This window comes from Euleptes europaea, chromosome 11, assembly GCF_029931775.1.
Source record: "Euleptes europaea isolate rEulEur1 chromosome 11, rEulEur1.hap1, whole genome shotgun sequence".
NCBI lineage: Eukaryota > Metazoa > Chordata > Lepidosauria > Squamata > Sphaerodactylidae > Euleptes > Euleptes europaea.
Window position 1 is genome coordinate 74,048,689 of NC_079322.1, and position 22,416 is coordinate 74,071,104.

Consider the following 22,416-nt stretch of genomic DNA (forward strand, 5'->3'; position numbering starts at 1 on the left):
AGAGATGAAAAAAATGATACCAAACAAAATAAGTCCTGCTGCTTATCAGCCTAAGCAATGAAAGTATGAAGACCAAAATTAAAAAGAAAACAAGAAAAACATTATTTCAGGCTTTGCCATTAGGGAACCCAAACCCTACCTAGTACAAAGTGTTAACTGAGCATGTCTTCCTGTTGGGGAACCAAGAATTCTCGAACATATCTCTTCTTCACAAGGGGGGGGCACACACACGACCCATTCTGTTGGACCTCTCACCTAGCTATACGCCTTCAGACTAGCTGTCAAAAAAATCAGCTACTTAGTTGAATTATGGCAGAATTTATTTCAATATTTAGAACTTGTCCAAACAAAATGAGGCGCCTGGCTTCTCTCACCTGACTACTATTTTACATTAATCTGAAATAGGATCTCCCTTATAAACTTCAAGGTAAAGCAATGAAGCTTGGTATGCACGTTCATGACAGATTAATCCCCTTAATCACGGCCCGAAATGGTGTATACAGGAACAGGAAGATGAATATTTATGCGTGCTTGTCTTTTAAACTATATACGTTCCTGCCCAGGAATTAAGATTGCAGGGAGAGGCCCTCCTGACTGTTCTGCCAACCAAAGAAGCTCATCTGGTGGACACGTGACAGAGGGCCTTTTGGGAGGCAGCCCCGCGATTATGGAACAACCTCCCCACGAAGATGAGCCTGGCACTTTTATTTAGGACGGCATTGGACTAATTTAGTTTTTTATTAATTTACAGTCCTCACTGAGATTTTTGGTCTCAATAAAGGAAACCACGGCCCTCAGTTTGCAAGACCCGAGCAATAGGAGTTCCCAGTTGCCTGCTTACGGTGGGCAATCTACCGCCCATTGTTCCTGTTGCCCACCGACTCTTGGGTGTCGGCGAGCGGAAGCAGGCAGGGGAAGGGAGGGGAGCCATCTGGCGTGATAATGTCATGAGTCCAACTGGGGCGCCGGAGAAAAAAAGCAGCCCCAGACGGCCACTCAAAGGAGGGAAGCAACGAAGGTAAAACAGGCTGCAAGCAGTGCCCCGTCCTCCCAGAGCCTCGCCGCTAATCAGCTGTTTTTCAAAATCAGCTGTTTGGAGCAAGACAGGAGGATGGGGCGCTGCTCTCAGCCAGTTTTATCTCCGGCGGTCCAGTTGGGGCTGCCCTGACAAACCGGAGGTGACATCATCATGCAGATGACGCTGATATCCGCCCAAACCCTACCTCCCTAAACCTCCCGCTGATTGCACGGAGGGACCTGGCAACCCTGCCGAGCAAGGCTGTTAATGATAGGATGTTTTGGGGAACGTTAATTCATAGGGGCGCCGTAAATTGGAAGTGACTTGACAGCACTTATCTTTTTGAGATTGAGATTTTAAATTGAGATTTTAAAATTGTGGTCTTTTATGTGTTTTTTTAAAATAATCGGTTATTTACATTGCAAACTATCTTGAGTTCCTCAAGGTAGAAAGGGGCCTAAAAATGTTTTTTTTTTTAAAATTTATTCTCCCCAGGGGAAATAAATGCGGCTGCTTGCATTTCTACAACATTTTTTGGAGAGTTGGTAGTGTCATTAAGCAACTGGTTTAAGACACATCAACTGAAAACGCAATCAAAGGGGACACGTAAATAGGGTTTATTGGTATGACCGACCACACAACCGTGCCCTGCATCTTTCAGAAAGGGAAACTATTGGTTAACAGAAGTGAACAACAGCTTTCAGCAAGCAGGCAGTATATTCTCTAGACTCAACACCAAAAAACAGCAAGCATAAATTAAAAAAAATACCTACACTTGGAATGGGAATGACGTGCATCTGGTCACCCTGTGGGGGGGGGGGAGAAAAAAAGTTATCTGTAAGAATAATATATTTTGAAAGAACAGAACACAAAAGGGATTCAATTGTCAGATTTGGTACTCAAACCATTCCAACGGAAAATCAAAAAGATAAGAAACCGGTTAAGCAAAGAGAGGACTCGGCACTATGGCAACTAAAATCATCAGTTAGTCCCATAAAACCATACAAAAGCTTTTGAAACAACAATGAGCGGGCTGATCCCTTGCTGGTAATGCCTATATTCTCAATGGCATTTGCTTGAAAGCAACTGTGCTATGTAAGGAAAGAAAAAGAGAACGGGAGACGCTGCCGCCGCACAGGTGCTTAGCAAATGCCGTTCACAAAATCCCTGGGTCTAATGATTAAAATTAGCGTTCAAAGTAATTGGCAGGCTTATATGCAGTCATTTCCCAACAATACCCTAGCTTCTCACATGTGCAAGATTACACTCTCAGTTGTTAAAACACTGCCAGCCAGCGTTCCATCTGCAAGATTATCTCAGCATCACCTTTTGTACATGACCTAATAAATGCTGCAGACACCCAGTGAAATGCAAACTCGACATGCCTACAGTACAACCTGGGAAAAACAACAACAGCATACATTGTGGAAATAACCAGACAAGTATTGCTGACAGATCATTACGGGTAGCCATGTTAGTCTGTCACTAGCAGTAGAAAAAAAGCAAGAGTCCAGTAGCACCTTAAAGACTAACAACATTTCTGGCAGGGTATAGCGCTTTCGTGAGCCATGGCTCACTTCTTCAGATACAGCTAGAATGTATTGTTGAGTCTGTCTAGTAGTCCAAAGTCACGCCTGGTAGACTGGGCCTACACACATCACACTATAGTATTGTTTGACATGGGAACGCTGGAGAATTCAAACTATTTTTAGACCTTGTCAAACGAGAGGTGCAAGAGCTTCAAGCCAGCCTCTGTGTCAGCCTGTGACTCTAATTCCAGAGGTACAGTGTGGAACGCCGTGGTTATTCAGAAGGAAGGAAATGACAAGCTACACAAGCTCAATCACCACTACTGCTTCATTTGTCCCAAGGCTTAGCTTTAGTAAACTGTGGCTCCTTCACTCGTCATAAAATCTATTTAACAACCATCTGCCGACTCCAAATTCTTGTTTGAACAGTTATCTTAATCCCCTGCAACCTATGAAAGTAAACCCAGTTGTGTCAGCTTGAATGAGTTGATGATTTTTTGGAGCGACTGAATCTACCGCTAGAAAAAAAATCAGAACCTCAGTGTACCCGCTTCAGTTTCCCTTAATTGCTTTCCCATCTTTATTCCTGCCATCCTTAAAGCAACTCAGAAGACACAAGGCAAAACATGCTTTTATGCTTTACTAAAATTCCACAATGATCCATACTGACTTCTTAGGGATGTCCCAGTTTGACAGCTTTGTTACATGGAAACCAGTTAACGGTCTACACCCATGTCACACTTTGTCCACAAAGAGCAACAACTTCCATCAAACAAGAGACCACCACTAGCCTGCCCCACGTACTCTGTAAAGGTTAAGAGAGCCAGCGTGGTGTAGTGGTTAAGAGTGGCGGACTCTGATCTGGAGAACTGGGTTTGATTCCCCACTCCTCCACATAAGCAGCGGACTCTGATCTGGTGAACCAGATGTTTCCCTACTTCTCCACGTAAAGCCTGCTGTGGGTGACCTTGGGCTAGTCACAGCTCTCTTAGAGCTCTCTCAGGCCCGCCTACCGCACAGGGTGTCTGTTGTGGGGAGGGGAAGGAGATTGTAAGCCGGTTTGAGACTCCTTAAAGGCAGAGAAAAACGGGGTATAAAGACCAACCCCCCATCTCCTCCTCCCCACTCTTGCTATCTGTGGTGGTTGATCAGCTTGAAATCTGGTCTTATGGAGGCTACTGGGTCCTTAAATGCCATCCTGTTCTATAGTTTTTGATGCTGTATTTTAACTTCCAATGATTTATGGTTTTATGTGATTTTAGAGGTTGTTACCCGCTCTGAGCCCAGTTTGACTGAGAATGAGGGCGGGCTATAAATTTTGATAAATAAATAAATAAAACTCCTCCTCTTCTAATATACAGAAGGCTGGTACCCACAAGTGCAGCTGCCACGCCACTGAACTGCATTTCCCTGCTTCAGGGAGGGGAATTCAGAGGAACACGGTCCTGGATACACTGCAGAGCCTTCCAGTGTGAGGCCTGCGCCATGGGTCTTGGCACGACTACCACAGGTTCACACATGGGAAGAGGATGCTTTGTTGGAACGGATCGTCTCTGAACATTTCTGATCTACAACAAAAAGGGCAGACTCTTGGATAATTTCCACCTTTAGTTCATCAGACCACTGCAGGTGCTTGGCTATAAACCCGCTATGGAAACCCACTTGTACGTGCAAAGGAATTACTTCAAACTGATTCCTACCAGACCTCGTGGAGTAAACTGGTTGAACGTCGTATCCAGTCTTTAGGAATGTCTCTTTCTGACCTAAAGGATAGCGGGTCATCAGCAGCTCTTTCTTCAGTCCTGAGCTGCTTGCAAAAACTGGATTTTGGAAGTATTACAATAAGAGCACATACAGTATGCTCACCTCTATACCTAGGTCTAAACTTGCCACAATCTCTCCTGGGATATTTTGATTTTCTGACAATCCCACGATACAGACAACTATTTATATTGGACAGGCTAAAAGCCATTCCATCAGGGGAGTTAACAGGTCATCTAAATAGGGTACCATATTGTGGGAGACTATGAATGTGGTTCTGGCCAAATAGACACTCTTCAGCATTCCTTGTTTAGTTGCGACCTGCTCAATGAAGCGAGAGACAGACAAAGATAAAGCCTTATATCTGGGACTCTGCTTGTGATTTGGAAAAGTTGAGGGTTCTTTTAGCAGGGGTAGATTTTAATACTACATTGGCAGCTATCAAGTTTTTGTCTCAGTCAATCAAGATAAAAAAATACTAAATCTCTTATTGTTGATCTAGATATCTGCATATATAGGGAAAGAGAGAGAGAGAGCCAGAGAGAGAGCCAGAGAGAGTTCCTTTTAAAATTTTGATCTTAGTGTGACATTGTTCAGGGCCGAATTGGCCATATGAACAGTATCATTAAAGCAAAGTAAAGCAAAGGAATTACTCCAAGAGGTGCACAGAATTGGCTATCAGTTATGTGGCTGGCATGAACCAACGCAATTTACTCTGCAACAGAGCCTAGGAGACTGCGCCCTAAGTGTTACTTTAGCAATATTAATTATGTAGGATTAGTGTTAATTACTTCAAGAGTACTTAAAAAAATTTCCTTGGGGAAGAGGGATACATAGAGACTTCCTGCTTGAATCTTAAAGCACAAGGGCGACATGGGCCTCTCGGAGGATTTGGGTATCAGATGTCCTAATCTCTACTCTGAACCCTTAATCCAAATTTCTCCAGTAATGACCCTAAACTTTAATTTGACTTTATCCTAATTAAACACAGTTGAGTCTATTTTATCCTCAATTACAGAAAAAGTTAATCTCTTCTGTGTTTGCTAATTCTCTTTCACCTGCCATGGGATTATATTGGTACTAATTTACCAATAAGGAATCCATGAGATGCGTTTCCAAATTATTCCAATATAGCGGCTATGGTTAATTCCCAGTTTTTATAATGAGAACATATTTTTATCCATGTAGTTCAAGGCTGGTCCCAAATTGAGCAGATCTCCATCAGAGGCTCACCAAATCTGTTTATTGTTGCTTAACCAGAATTACCAGGGGTGTGTGGCCAGTGGCCAGGACTTCTGGCAGCTTGCCTCTGAATTGGCAAACATTTTACAGGCTTGGAGAAGGGCCATTTAACTTCTGTAAGCGATGCTAGCCATTCATACAAATAGGCTGCTGTGAGAAATGTTGCTTTGGCAACAGAGTACAAAGATTTTCACTGTGTGATTGAAGATAAGCAGTGACAGCCATTTTGTGGCTGGCTCCACCTCCTGTTGCGGCCATTTTATGGCACCCATTTTGTGGCTCTACCCAACACGCTGTGCCAGAATTCCAAAGGTGTCCGCAGGCTCAGAAAAGACTAGGGACCCCTGTAACAGACATACACAGCTTGAATGGGAGCATCTGTTCTCAACCCCAAAATGAAATGAAACAAACAAGACACTAACCTTCTGAAGCCCGCCATTTTCTTCCACCAATGGAGGAAGGACGCTGATGCTGTTGGGAGACGGTGACTCGACATTGTAGTCCCGGAAGCAGCAGAAGAAAGTTCTAAAGATGCTTCGACTCCTCTGCTTCTTCAAACTGAGATTACATTGAGACACTGGAAAGAAAAGGCAATGTTCGGATTAGGTGAGAGTGCTCGTTAGTCTGACGATCGAGTTATTTCACACCTGTATTCCGATAACTTCAACACAATGTACACTTTGACAATCTACATCAATGGTTCCCAAAACTTTCAGGCCACCGCTCCCTTGGTTCCACAAACTCATGATGCGTACCCATTCTCTCCAGGATCAGAGGAGCATGCTGAATATATTAGGTGGTGTGAAACACAGGCAGGATGGTGCTGCTGCAGTTGTCTTGTTTGTGGGCTTCCTAGAGGCACCTGGTTGGCCACTGTGTGAAGACTGCTGGACTTGATGGGCCTGGGTCTTATCCAGCATGGCTTTTCTTATGTTGTTCTTATGTTAACCCCAGCGCCCCCTATTCTATCCAAAAACACAGTTGAAGGGGCCCACCTCTAGCACCCCCCTGCTGCCCCCTTGCCTCTTAGTGCCCCCCTAGGTAATCCCACCGCCCCCCCAGGGGGTGGTACTGCCAACTTTGGGAACCACTGATCTACATTCTACTTATTCCGATGGAACACAAGTTAGGACTTCTGCATATATTTAGTGGTTTTACCAGTGGGCCAGTGGACTAGTCTTAAGTTAGCTCAGGGAGTGGTTTTTGCACCTTTCCCTGGAAGCTGTAAAATTGCCCACAATACCAAATTTGGTAACAGTGAAGTACCCTCCAAAGGACTTTACATCACTAAACTTGCTAAGCCAAATGGACTCATACAAGCTATTAGGCACTATATCACATCAGGCACATGAACACCATACATTACTTTATAATGGTAAACAAAAACAGAAGTGTGAAATAGACCTTGTATTTCATACATGGGGGATAAAAGACACCAGGAACCACCAGCCTGTCACAGCAGACAACGCGAATTGATATGTTGTCAGTACTGAGTTACAAACATGAGAATCACTTGTACCTCTGCACCCTCTTTGCCAAGACATAGATTTCAAGGTTCAGAGGCATGGGATCAAGAATTTATTTCAGGACATGGGTTTGCTCACAGGTGTAATTTGTGTGAGCAGTTCCGATATTTCAGCCAGGCTCCAAAAACCTGAGAAATAAGTTCCTTAAGACTAGAGGGAAAGGGCTTCAAATTAGTTTTTCTTCAACAGTAATGAGAAATTTAAAAGCAGTTTGTGGTATGGCATGAGGATCAGTTATACAAAGACAAAAATTCCAATTGGTGCATACTCTTTATATTCGACTAAGGACTTCCTTGGACCCTGTTTATGATGAAGGCAGAGACAAGCAATTCTGTCTGCTACCCCACCTGCTAAAAAGCCATGACCAAACCTGTCCCAAGTCAAGAACACAGACCACGACAAAGTTTTCTTAAAAACAAAAACAAAAAACAATTTCATAAAAACATCTGCCAAAACTAGTACCTCAAAGTTCTCTTAAAACATTTCAAACACTCTCGGTACACACCAACTCAGACAAACCAACCATGGTATGGTTTCCCAGTGCCACAGATGTAACACGTGTCATAGGGAATCACACAGAAGCTAAACCAGGTTAAATCAACCGGGGGATTCAACCTGATGTATCCACCTCCTAAATATTCTCAAACAGTTTATGATTGAAACAGTCCATGGGGAGGAAGCGATGAATATAGATAAAGGAACTGATTTACTATTTCTAAAGTAACAGATGCCATTGATTGATATGAATATGTACAAAGTCAACTTGCTGACTCACTAAAGGCCTGTGATCAACTTTTCCAGAGAGCAAATTCCAAGGCAGTTATATTACACTCCCCCATCAAACACTGTTCTTGTCTACCTCGGGGGGAAAGGGAGTATTTCAGAATGGATCATGAGTTAGATCAACACATGAAGCTGCCTTATACTGAATCAGACCCTGGGTCCATCAAAGTCAGTATTGTCCACTCAGACCGGCAGCAGCTCTCCAGGATCTCAGGCAGGGGTCTTTCAACATCACCTACCTGCCTAGTCCCTTTCACTGGAGATGCCGGGGATTGAACCTGGGACCTTCTGCATGCCAAGCAGATGCTCTGCCACTGAGATATGGCCCTCTCTCTGTGCACCCACCTTCAGAGGCAAGGTGGGTGGCAACTGCAGACAGGGCGTTTTCTGTGTTGGCACCTCGCCTCTGGAATGCGCCACCCCTTGATGCTCACCTAATGCCCTCTTTAGATCAGGAGTCTCTAACCTTGCTGAGCCTGTAGCAACATTTGGATTATGAGAATAGGTAGTGGGGGCCACTGTAAAAATGGCTGCCGCGGTGGGGGGGAGTTGTCACAACTACAAACTATACAGATTGTACGTGTATTCACTTACGTTAGTGGCCATCACTATGTGCACTGTGGTGAATTCCACAATTTAAATTACCCATTGAGTAAACAAGTAATTCCTTTCGTCTGGCCTGATTCTACTGCACATCAATTTGATAGGGTGCCCGAGTTCAATTGATACAGGAAAGGGAGAAAACGTTCTCTTAACCCATGCTCTCCACCCCATGCATAATTTTATAAACCATCATCATGTCCCCCCAAGTCTTTTTCAAAACTTAAAAGCTTCAGATTACGTATCCCTTCTCTATTAAAAAAAAGTGCTCCAACTTGCTTAATCATTTGGGTTGCCCTCTTCAGTACTTTTTTGAGCTCTGCAATATGTTTTTTGACATATGGCAACCCTTTACATTACACAACATACTAAAACAATCTGTATCTGAGAGCGTCGTAAAGCAATTGTAGGTTCAGACATTCTTAACCTACCAATTATACAAACTGAGGATTATGTAAATTCGCTCCACGATGCCAGTTGTAATGAGCAATTTCTGTTTAGAATAATCTTGGCAAATTTTAAAAACCTGATGGACTGCTCAAGTGGTTATGTTTGTCCTTTTGCTAGGCCAAAGCACAGGTTACCAGCTTAATGGGAGCCTGGTTTGCCGCCTGGGGCTGAAGGAAGGCAGGAAGCGAGGGGAACGGGCAGTCGGAGAGGCAGGGAGCCGGCTCGGGCAGGAGGGGGCAAGCTGCATGAAGGGACCTCGCGGGAGAGAGAGGTTGCCAATCCGGTCCTCCTAAGCTCAGTCTGTCTCTGGCACTGAAAGAATCAGACAAGGGCTACCAGTTCCATACCCACAACATTTCACTGAGTGGGTAAGGTGGATGAAGAAAGAAGCACAGTCCACATCCAGGGTCACATGGGCTGAAAGGGTTAATGCTCTGGGGAACACTGCTCTAGACAGGTCACAAGTCAACTAAACATGGCTTTTGAAAGCCTGGAAAATGTCAGTTAAAAATTACTCATGGTGCAGTTATCATCTAGGCAATATCACATCCTGTACAAGATTATGCTTCAAGCAACTGCATTTTCATTGTACACATAACACAGGCTGTTGTAGTGTTCGGGGTCTTAAAGAAAAAGCCATTTTTAAAAAAAACCATGAAAGCAGTATCTAAACCATGGGAAACTCTTCCATATAGTCCTGGTAACTCCGATTTGCGGTAACATTTAACAGTTTGCCTTGGCGTCAGAAGCTCCAAACTGAACATGCCGATTGTACCAATTTGATTTAAATAAATATTTATTGATGCAGCTGCAAACAGCTAGAATGGATGTGCTTAGACCCCACTCTCTAACAGCCATCAAGGAGCCAATGAGAATGCAATGCGACTGACATACAGTGCAGGAAGAAAGAAGCCATGGCTTCTTTCAGGGGCCATAAAGGGGCCAGATTTGTCATACAGCCACCACATTAACCTTTGCCTTGAGGCAGACAAGAAGGCTGAAACTCCACAAGGATTTGCACTTCTGTGCCAATCATAATGCTAATTTAGTCTGCACTGGCACAGAGTGTTGTTTTTCTTATCCTATGTACATGCCTGCAAGATTGAGGTTCACAGTAATTTAATTTACAAGGCCCCAGGTTGATGTTATAATAAAAAGCAGCACAATGGGAGAAACCCCCCCTCATTATTCCATACACTATACAGTCCAAAAAAACACAAAACAAAACAAAACAAAACAAAAGGATAGATAGATAGATAGATAGATAGATAGATAGATAGATAGATAGATAGATAGATAGATAGATAGATAGATAGATAGATAGATACAAGTTTTAAAGCTGATTACAGCCCCACTTACCCATATGGCTAAAACAACATTTCTTCCAAACATATTTACAGGATTTTAAATAAAAGCCAATTAGAGTACGGGAACCTTGTGACTAACCCAGGGGAACTAACCTGGATTCAAATTCATATGGCTTTGCATCAACACATACAGGAAGGAACACCAAATATTTCACAGTGGTTACCCAGGCAGAGGGAGAGGCACAATGTCAAGTATGTTTCGTGTGTATGCGCAGGTACTGCAGTTATAAGTCCCAATGACAAACTACTTTATCCATATTCTATTTTTTAAATAATTTTATTTTAACATAAGAAAAGCAAAACAGACAACAAATCATACATACACCAATCATACATACAATAGATCAGACCTTCCCTAATGTGCCGTTTGTGGCTGCCATCAATGACATCTGAAATAATTAAAAATGCCTAACACACTAAGTGCACTTATAATCGACATTTTGGTCCCTTTGTATTGCCTAATAACTTATATATTTGAACCTTCTTATTTCACCTCAGCCTCTGCTCTGCCGGTTTATTTAAATAGCTGGCTATCATTCTTAGCACTATTATAAGCTTGATTAGATACAACATTTATAATTGATCGAATAAAGCATTGTTACTTATTGCTTCTAATACCACATTTATATCGCCCACGTTTCGTTATTTTTGTGTACTTGTTATCTACTTGTTGTCTAATCTACCATTGAATACTAAGATTACATTATGCATAATAATAATATAATTTCCATTTTTTCTGGAACTCCCCAACAGGTCTTTTATTCTATCCATATTCTTTAAACCCAGTATTAAAACAGGAGTCCACTGTAAAGCAATGAATGAAGAGCTACATGCGGAAGTAAGAGCTGGTATGTCGTGTCAATGACAAGATGAGTTATGATTGATCAGAGGGATAAGGAACACAACAAAGAAAACAGTAGAAGCAAATAACAAGTAATGCGTTTGTTGCGGCATGTACTTTATTTCAGTAATCCTTTCAACAACCCTATAACTGCAGACTCCAGCACAGCAGATGGGAAGACCAAGGCTATCGTCAATAGCCTCGCTCAGGTCTTGCAAACTGAGGGCCGTGGCTTCCTTTACAGAGTCAATCCATCTCACGTTGGGTCTTCCTCTTTTCCTGCTGCCTTCGACTTTTCCTAGCATTACCGTGTTTTCCGGTAACTCATGAGATTCTCCTCATAATGTGACCAAAGTATGATAGTCTCAGTTCAGTCATTTTAGCTTCTAGGGACAGTTGAGGCTTGATTTGATCCAGAGCCCACTGATTTGTCTTTTTGGCAGTCCACGGTATCCGTAACACTCTCCTCCAACACCACATTTCAAAGGTATCTACTTTCCTCCTGTCAGCTTTCTTCATTGTCCAACATTACTTTAGACCAGTGGTTCCCAAACTTTTCAGGCCACCACCCCCTTGGTTCCACAAACTCAACCCCAGCGCCCCCCTACCATATCCTATAAAAAGCATTATTCAAAATAGAGGTTTGCATGACTCACTAAAGAAGATAATAACAATAAAATTTCCAAACAGCAACAATTAATTGCACATCTATTCAAAATCAAATTAAAACTTTTCAGTTGAAATGTATTCAACAAAACTGATGAGCTTGATCCAGCTCTTCAAAGTCTGCAAAAAAAGAATTCTGATAGTTTCCACCAAATTTGCCAGCATGGTGCCATAGCTTGATCTACTGTAAATTAGTGAACAACACAGTTGAAGGGGCCCACCTCTAGTTCCCCCCTGCTGCCCTCTTGTCTCTTAGTGCCACCCTAGGTAATCCCACCGCCCCCCAGGGGCTGGTACTGCCCACTTTGGGACCCACTGCTTTAGATCAAGGGACTCTTCCTTCAACCTACAACCACTGCTCTATACTGAAAATGTGCTGTGACACCTACACTGCCTTATTACTCACAAGCTCCTTCCTGAACACCTTTCTGAACTTTCCCCTTAACGCTTCCATTATGCCATGAGAGCAGCTGGTGCAGGATGCTGCCATAAATCCACTCCAAACTCAGTGCTCAGCAAATACCTCATGAGTTCATGGTTGTGGAGTCACATCATAGCAGGCACACTTTCCCAGGCAGCACTTACAGGAATAGCTGCTTAGCAGTACCCAGCATAATGAGGTGCTAATGATAAGCTTGGAGTCGCCCAGCCAGTATTCCTAGAGCCCCAGCCTAAGATTAGATCCCGAACAAGTAAGGGGAAATCACCTCACCACCACCCACTATGCTGGAGTCCTGCACGTTTATGCTTGGGGATTGTTTGCATTCCTATTTAATACTTCCACAGGAACCCTGACAGCTAAAAAGCACCCCCCGCAAAAAAAAACCCAATCACCAGGAAGCCAACAAAGAGGTACAGCTACATCAAGCAAGGATTCCTTGTACCGGGGCTTCCGAAAGCAGGGACCTTTCCGCTTCGTTTTTGAATTCTCCCAAAACTCACTTTAGCCAATCATGTCAACGTGTATTGGGACTCGCACTCAACGCAAATTCCGCAAGGATCTCTCCATCTCACAGTGACTGAACGAAGTTAAACTGCAAATGAACAGGGCGCTGACTGGAACCTTTCCTAAGAACTAAAGCCACTGCCAAGCTTGAGAAGGTGCAGAAAAGAGCAACCAAAATGATCAGGGGGTTAGAGCCACAGCCCTATGAGGAGCGGTTAAAATGCTTAGGGCTGCTTAGTATGAAAAAAGGCGGTTAAGGGGAGACAGAAGTCTATAAGATTATGCATGGTATGGAGAGAGTGAGCAGGGAGAAGCTTTTCTCCCTCTTTCATAATACCAGAACTCGGGGTCATCTGCTGAAGCTGGAGGGTGAGAGATTCCAAACAGATAAAAGGAAGAATTTCTTCACACAACGCATAGTTCAATTGTGGAACTCCCTGCCCCAGGACGTGGTGATGACTGCCAACTTGGAAGGCTTTAAGAGGGGAGTGGACATGTTCATGGAGAGGGCTATCCATGGCTACTAGTAACAATGGATACTAGTCATGATGCATACCTATTCTCTCCAGAGTCAGAGAAGCATGCCTATTATCTTAGGTGCTGTGGAACACAGACAGGATGCTGCTGCTGCAGTCGTCTTGTTTGTGGGCTTCCTAGAGGCCCCTGGTTGGCCACTGTGTGAACAGACTGCTGGACTTGATGAGCCTTGGTCTGATTCAGCACGGCCTTTCTTATGTTCATTCTAAAAATTGTTAATTCCTTGGGATAAACAACTGCAAGAGAGCCAGTGTGGTGTAGTGGTTTAGGTGTTGGACTAAGACCTATGAAACCCAGATTCAAATCCCCACTCGTGCCGTGGAAGCTTGCTGGGTGCAGATAGTGCAGCTGAAGACTTTATATCACTCTAATGCTAATAAAACAATTGGTTTTCACCTGGACTGCAGTAAACCCTTTCATTTGCAATCAGAACTATAATACAAGACACTTCCATCAAGACACTTAATTCTGCTTCATGACCACTTAAATACTCGGTATTTTGTTAGTTCCACTAGCAAAATGCTATGTAACTCCAGTTCATGGTGGCAGGGTGTAAAAGCCCAATTTTGTTCTGTTATCGTGTTCAATTTGTTTCCGTTTCCTCTTTTCTGTCAAACACTTAGCACGTTATGTAATATATTCTCAAGGCTAAATAAATCAGATTAGCAGAAACTGAAAGAGCTAGGAAACAGAGTCTGCGCCTCCTGTTTTCCATTCAGTTTGTACTTTAAAGAATATCAAGTACACTCCAAATATTGCTTCTCTGACAGGAAAGACATTTTAAGAGTCTTGCTTGATCCAAAATTGCATTTCATCTTTGGAAAGAGGAAAGTACTTAGCCCTTTTCATAAGCAGATCTTGAACTATGGGCAGTTGCAAAACTTTTACAGAACTTTTACCACTGTTATGAGGGTGAGATGCTTACTGTATATATTATTTTTGAGGAGCCTACTGCAGTGTCAAATTTGGGAATGTGAACAAATGTGCCTGAAGGTAAGCAAGTTCTAACATCTGGACAGAAGCTCATGTCTCCAGCCTTCCAGATGGATAACAATTAAGTGCTATTGTCACAGGCTGCAGAAGACTATTGCCCCACACAATTGCCTCTTGGCTTGTATTATTGCCTTGTAGAATAGCGATATACATGCAGTAGACTAGATGGCAACAGGAAATAGATTAGTTTGGAGTAGTACATGGGGATAAATAATAAAGTATAGATAAAAAAGGAATGGTAGAACTAGATAATATAGGAATCGGTTATTTTTATAAGCTAGAGAAATGAATTGTCACAAGTATTGTAGCGATAAATAGTTTTGTTAGGATGTAATGGAAATATCGGCAATGGATGTATCTTGTCAGATATATAAAGACTGTTCTTTTAAAGCCAATTTTAAAACGAAGCCCCTGGAAGATTGAACATACTGTATGCATGGGAATGTATGAGTATGTTATTTGTTTATATGTTTTGTTAAATTTTCAATAAAGTGTGTGTGTGTGTGTGTGTGTGTGCGCGTTAAGTGCCGTCAAGTAACTTCCGACTCATGGTGACCCTATGAATCAATGTCCTTGAAAAGGTCCTATCTTTGACAGCCTTGTTCAGGTCTTGCAAATTGAGCGCTGGTCAATAAAATATTTTTTAAAAATTCTTGGCTACTATGGAGGCTAGAACTCTGACAAAGTGCTGCACAAGAGCCACTCTTCACAGAAAGGCAGAAAGTGCCATCAAGTCAGCGTCAACTTATGACAACCCCGCAGGGCAGTGGTGTTGAACTCATTTGTTACGAGGGCCAGATGTGACATAAATGTCACTTGGTTGGGCCAGGCCATGCCTTGCCTGCCCAGATCAGGATTGCGGGGAGGTGGCTGCCTTGCAGCTGGATAAGAACTCTCAAGGGGCCGGATCTGGCCCCTGGGCCGTATGTTTGACATCCCTGCCATAGGGTTTTCAAGGTGAACAGAAGTGATTTGCCAACGCCCACCGCTGCATAGCAATCCTAGACTTCCTTGGTGGTCTCCCATCCAAGGAATAACCAAGGTCGACCCTGCTTAACTTCTGAGATCTGAGGAGATCAACCTAGCCTTGGCCAACCAGGGCAGGGAAGGTCAAAGTAAACTACCAAAGTCCAAACCAGCACAGAGTCCAAACCTTTACTTTGAATTAATTTTCAGCTGCTGCCAGTAGAATATTAACACAATAGAAGAAGAAGGAGAAGAAGAGTTGGTTTTTATATGCCAACTTCCTATATTTTTTAAAGAGAATCAAACCGGCTTACAATCTCCTTCCCTTCCTCTCCCCACAATAGATACCTTTTGAGGTAGGTGGGGTTGAGAGAGTTCAGAGGGAACTGTGACTAGCCCAAGGTCCCCCAGCTGGCTTCATGTGTAGGGGTGGGGAAACCAACCCAGTTCACCAGATTACAGTCCGCCGCTCCTAACCACTACACCATGCTGTGGAAACCCAGCCTGGATTCTGTAGCCTTCACCTAGCTTAACTGAGCAATGCTCAACAAAAGCCAAAGATCTAGGCCAGCTCTGTAGGAAGGTAGACTTAACTCCTTTAATCCTCAAAGGCAAATCATGTAACTTAAACTTCACAGCCATTTTATATTCAAGCAAGTACCCCATGTAGGCACAACAGGATACTCTGCCAAAAAAACAATAACCCCATACAGAATACATTCAAAATACACTCAAGGCCATAAACCCTTAACTGGCAAAACTGTTTTTAATATATAAATATGATAACTGCATTCCATACAGCCACCAACACACCAAATTTGAAAACTGAGCACAATAAAACTCATATACCTCCTTTATTTGATTTGTTTTATATTCTGGACACACTGTCTTCTATTACAATATCCTGGATGCTTGATCATAGCGAACAAATTCCCACAAGGTAAGACATTAATTTCCCCCCCTCCCCCCAGATTTAAACATAGCAGGCTGAATTCTTTTCGTCGGCAGAAAAGGATGTTTGGATTCTGTGGCTGCATCTGCTGCTGAACTTTGTGCAGCTCCTCTTTTTACCAGAAGAAAGGTTTGTTTGTTGGCCCCTCTCTCAGGGCGGGAAAGGAATGTAATGCATGCACAGACTCTGCAGTATTTCCTGTTACACTCCCGTTCCAAACCAATGTACTCGGAAAAAATCCAGGCAGGACAACCAAACGCTTGATCTAAAACGAAGGAATGGTGCTCTGATTTTATAGTGTGTATACGAACAGAAATTATCTACATGGAATGGCTGGTTGTAAATAAACACAGACGTGATCATCTAAGCCTTTCAAGACTATGTAAATCCCCCCAAAAGCTGCATAGACATATTAGAGCAATGGTTTCCCCCCCCTCATTATGCAAATTCCAAAATGGCATGAAATTTAACAGGCAACGAGGTGCAACAAAAACGTGACATGCAGGACAAACCACTGCCTGCTTAAAAATTTTATGTTACAATCCTAAAAACAACGATTGTGTAGTAGTAGTAGTAGTAGTAGTAGTAGTAATAATGTAAATGCAATGACAGACACCCCCCCCCTTGCCACTAAACAACAACGCTGCTCAAAACATTAGGCCTTACTCTGATAGGATATGCCTTTGTAAATCGGGGCAGATAGATAAATTGGAGCACCGTCTTTTAGAATGTTGCCTATTCTCACGTACAAGGAAGAAATTTATTTCCCCATCAGTAAAGAGTTACTGATGCACCTATCGGTGACAAATTGAAATTTTTGCTCGCTGGGTCAGATCCTGGTGCAAGCACCGGGCCATTACCGTGGGGTGACATCACATCCCGAAGTTTACTAGGCAGACTGTGTTTACGGGGTGGTTTGCCATTGCTTTCCCCAGCCATCTACACTTTATCCCCAGCAAGCTGGGTACTCATTTTACCAACCTCGGAAGGATGGAAGGCTGAGTCAACTTTCAGCTGGCTACCTGAAACCGACTTCCGTCGGGATCGAACTCAGGTCGTGAGAAGGGCTTTTGACTGCAGTACTGCAGCTTACCACTCTGCGCAACGGGGCTAGATCCTACTGTAACCTTATTAGTTGCAAAAAAAAAAAAAAATTCCAGGGCAATGATGGATAGAAAATAAATGATTAATTTGATCTCAGGGGATTTCATTGCAATCTAGCTCATGGCCTTTAGGCTGATTTAGCGGTATCATTAAAGTAAAGCTCATACCAACAGTGAAACAGCACCTATGAAACATGACATACAAGCACTGTATGTAGTTGATCACATTAGTAGGGCATTACTTAAATAATCGTGCAACCAATCCCATGCTCTTGAGAAAGGTTTGGACTTGGCATGATCAGCCCTGACCCTGCTTTCAAACCAAGAAGACGTGCACAGAAGACAGTGATGTGGCCACTCAAAATACAAAAGAAAGTTGGAACCTCCCAAGACAATCTCAAAGCCCTTGGGTACACCTTAAATAGTCCTTTGAATCCTCGCCTGTGCATTTCTGAACAACCCCTATGCTGCAATATCAAACACCATTACCCTTTTATTCAAGCACGACATATGAGATATGTGCTGTTCCCGCTCCTGTATGATACTATGACTTTCTAAAATTAAATTGCATTAAAGTTAATGTGATTTCCTGTTACATATAAAATTGGTTTTAGGATAGGTATATCCAAATTGGACAACGGACAAGCTATATTACAAGTGCTATAATGTTCGACCAAGCAGGGAATCACACAACATTTAACAAAGCAAAAACCAACATAAAACCCCACAGATCCTCCTATTCCACCCCCCATGCCCCATCAACTCTATGTGCACCTGCATACACGAGATTGGTTTTATGGGGAGAAGTAAGGAGACTAGGAGACAGCCTGAAGTACTTTAGGGGTATGGAGAATATTCCCTCCCAATATTAACCATCTTAGAACTGATTTCCCTGGAATTAAGGAGGGGTGTGTGTCTTAAATGAGCTTATGCTGAGTGCTCATGAATTTGTAGGGTAAGTAGTAGGGTTGCCAGCCTCCAGGTACTAGCTGGAGATCTCGTGCTATTACAACTGATCTCCAGCCAATAGGGATCAGTTCCCCTGGAGAAAATGGCTGCTTTGGCAATTGGACTCTATGACACTGAAGTCCCTCTCCTCCCCAAACTTCACCCTCCTCAGGCTCCACCCCAAAAGCCTCCTGCCGGTGGTGAAGAGGGACTCGGCAACCCTAGGAAGTAGGCTATCAAGGGACTACTTATTAATTCTGCCTTAAGCCATCGCAGTCCATGATGGGTAATGGAAATGCCCCATTTACATTTATTTATTTAATTTATACCCCACCCTCCCTGGGACTGCTAGGCTCAGGGCGGCCTCTAACACAACAGATACAATAATTCCTAAAATACACCTATATTAAAACACTGAATAGAAAATTTCAAACTTTAATCTACCGTACTTAATATGGATGGCACCCAGCTCAACTCAACAATGACTTCCATGATTAAATGCCTCACAAAGGAGGCTGGCCAAGATAGAAACAGAAGGCCAGTACCATCCCTGGGCCCACAAGCCCAAAACTGGCAGGCAACGACAAAGGGGATGGAGAAGGGAACAAGAAAGGAAAGAAGGGCAAGAAAATAGAGAAGGGAGGGGGAAAGGGGAGGAGAGGGGAAGGGGACAGGAGGCCAGCCAGTCCACATTTCACTGTTATTCTTCTAGAAACATCCACTGCTCTACAATCACCTTCCCTTCCCCTCCTCACAACAGACACCCTGTGAGGTAGGTGGGACTGAGAGAGCGTGACTAGCCCAAGGTCACCAAGCTGGGTTCATGTGTAGGAGTGGGGAAACAAATCCAGTTTACCAGATTAGCGTCCACCGCTCATGTGGAGAAGTGGGGAATCAAACCCGGTTCTCCAGATCAGAGTCCACCGCTCCAAACCACCGCTGTTAACAACGACACTGGCTCCCTATATGAACCAACAGTGCGTCCAATTCTCTCAGCACACTGGCAAACAAATGTCATTTTAGGAAATGTACCTACAACCACTACCAGTCTACTCAGTGAGGAACCCTTATAACTCTTCGGAGAAGCCCCTAGGTTTCTAGAACCACAGTCTAAGAACTGCTGCCTCACATGTATAGGAATGCTGGTATTTTAGAGAATGGTGTAAGACTACAGAAGAACAGAATGTAAAGTAGTAGAGAATGCTATAAGAGAACTGAAGTACAGATTTAAGATACCAAAGGTAGTCTGCAATCAGAGACGGATTTCCAAATATGCAGAGAATGCAAGTCTAACTATTCAATTCTGTTTGGTTTTCAGGGAGTACAGTTAAGAATTCCAAGGCCCATCCATCCCATCAATCAACCCAGCACTGGGACTGTAACAAGACACTTTCCTGCCATAATAAATCATTTTCAGCCATCCCAGTTCAAGGATACCTTAATCTGGAATGCAGTAAAACAAACCCGTGACCATCTAAATTTCCTCCATCCAGCTCATTCAGTGGATTATACACAAAGTCCATTTCTACAATGCCAATATTGAGACTTGACAGGTTGCCCTAGATTTTCAAATTTAAACAGTTCCAGCACCTAATTAAATGCTTTAAACACTGGGATGATATTTTAATAACCAAAAACTGGCACTTGGATTTAGCTTGACAGATTGAATGAAACATTATCAAGGAGGGTAGCAGGATCTGCATAATTTCTGAAATTCTTACTATACATGTTTCAAGAATAATTCTCAGATCAGAAGGCTTAGGGCAGCTGTCTTTATGCTTCATTTAGGCCATATTAAAGACAATTGAACATGAAAGGGTAAATTCAATAAAGAGTTTTATCGTACCTACTAACAAAAATAGGGAATATGCCGAAGACAGGACCTTCTCTAAAAGGCTTACAATCTCATACAGACACACACACCCCACAGAGGTTGGAAAGGAAAATTCCAAAATTACAACCACAGCAACTTGGGGTAGCTGAAATACAGATGTCTGACGATATTATTAAACAGGAAGGAAATAACTGATTAACTGCACATCAAGTTCCTTAAGCAAAAAAAATGCAAAATGGAAGGAAAAACATAAGGCTTAATAAACGGCAGAGAGTCAACAGTAAGTAAAAATGTAAAAATATAAGTGGAACAAGCAAAAGCTAGAGAGTATGGATACGTTTAAATGCAAGCCATATCCTGAATATGAGGAGGAGGAGGAGAAGAGGAGTTGGTTTTTATCTGTCGACTTTCTCTACCACTCAAGGAAGAATCAAACGAGCTTACAATTGCCTTCCCCTCCCCACAACAGACACCCTGTGAGATAGGTCGGGCTGAGAGAGCTGTGACTAGCCCAAGATCACCCAGCTGGCTTCATGTGTAGGAGCGGAGAAACAAACCCAGCTCACCAGATTAGCCTCTGCCGCTCATGTGGAGGAGTGGGGAATCAAACCCGGTTCGCCAAATTAGAGGCCACCACTCCAAACCACCGCTCTTAACTACTATACCATGCAACGGAAGTCATGTTTGTATGCAAAAAAAAGGGGGGAAGGAGAATGCAAGCCCCCTCCCTTCCAAATGAGGCTTCATAGGAGAGGAGAGTCCAGTAGCACCTTAGAGACCAAAAAGACTTTCGGGGTATGAGCTTTTGAGTCAAAACTGACACTCAAAAGCTCATACCCCGAAAACCTTGGTCTCTAAGGTGCTACTGACCTTGAATCTAGCTATTCTACTGCAGACCAACACAGCTACCCTCTGAAACTACGAGAGGAGGGAATTAATTTAGTGGTTTTACTACAGACAGTGAAATAACAGCTATTAACAAAACATGAAGCGAGAACAGCTGCATTCAGATGGCACATGTACAAAACTTGAGCAAAAATTCCACAGTCTGATCGAGCTCCAATTCGACATGACATTTGAATACAGGCACCTGGGCAAACTGAAGCTTGATCAAACCAGAAAATGTTTGTGCATGTGCTGCAAGCACAGAGAGGCGGGAGGAGTGAGGGGAGCATGTGAACATGGCAACCAACTGTGCTTATGCCCCATCTCAATTTAGGCACAGCTTGTCATGGTGCCTGAATGCATGGGGGAGGGAAGAGTATCAAAAGAAACACTTCCAGATAAAAACTAGGGAGAAGTTGTAACATGAAAATTCAGGAAGAAGAATCTGAAGAGGGGAAAGAAACTGTCTCAGAAAGATTTAACTTAAGGGAATGAGCAGACAACCTTGAAGAAATAGTAAAAATTAAAAAATTTAAAAAAAAGAACAGGAGAGCCCAGTACGAGATCAGAAACAGGAGGATGAGGAAGAAGACGAGGAGGAGGAAGAAGAGGAAGAAAGAGAGGAGGAAGAAGAGTTGGTTTTTATATTTATATGCTGACTTTCTCTACCACTTAAGGAAGAAACAAACTGGCTTACAATCACCTTCCCGTCCCCTCTCCACAACAGATACCCTGTGAGGAAGGCTGAGAGAGCTCTACGAGAGCTGTGAGTAGCCCAAGGTCACCCAGCTGGCTTCATGTGTAGGGGTAGGGAAACCAACCTGGTTCACCAGATTAGCCTCTGCCGCTGATGTGGAGGAGTGGGGAATCAAACCCGGTTCTCCAGATCAGACTCCACTGCTCCAAATCACCGCTCTTAACCACGACACCACACTGGCCCTCGTTCAGAACCCCATACAGAATCCTGAAGAACCCTACCATGTTGTGTAAAAGAAGAAATGAGGCCATTAATAGAAACTTGAAAACTGAAATTAAAAAGATAAGGAAAACAAGAATTCCAGGGGTTGGAAGAACAAACAGCAGATAACTTATTATGACAGAAATGAGCAAAAATCCCAAAAAGAGCTGTAGGAAAAGGAACAGAATGGAATAACAAGTGAACAGCCACAACAACGCGAACAATGAGAAGAGTAAGAATCAACTGCCAAAAAAAAAAAATGCTTACCAGAGGAAAGAGAAGAAGAAAAGGAAGATATGCATATTTATATTGAGAGAGTCAGAACGTGGTTGGGAGTTGTGCCAAAGATGTTCTCCAGCTTCAGCAAATGAACAAAGGCATCACAAACAACCCCAAAGCTTGAATGGAAAAGGATGACACGAACAAACAGAAAGAGGAGCGAAAGGTTCAGCTGCGGTGAAAAAAGCTGGGATAAGTTTTGCAACGGCCTCCCTAGAGGATGACTGGGAAA

General features: G+C 43.0%; 1 protein-coding gene across 2 annotated transcripts in view; it reads right to left on the minus strand.

The window, feature by feature from the left end:
• The window catches only part of CTDSPL (CTD small phosphatase like), a 70,864-nt gene that overhangs the window by 17,135 nt on the left and 31,313 nt on the right, over positions 1–22,416 (minus strand). The window contains exons 3-4 of one of the 2 annotated variants that reach the window (XM_056857499.1): positions 5,973–6,127; positions 1,792–1,824 (exon numbers count right to left, since the gene is read on the minus strand). In XM_056857499.1, coding sequence (XP_056713477.1) covers positions 1,792–1,824; positions 5,973–6,127 — 188 coding nt within the window. The remainder of the gene's footprint in view (positions 1–1,791; positions 1,825–5,972; positions 6,128–22,416) is intronic. The other variant, XM_056857501.1, reaches the window with a different exon arrangement.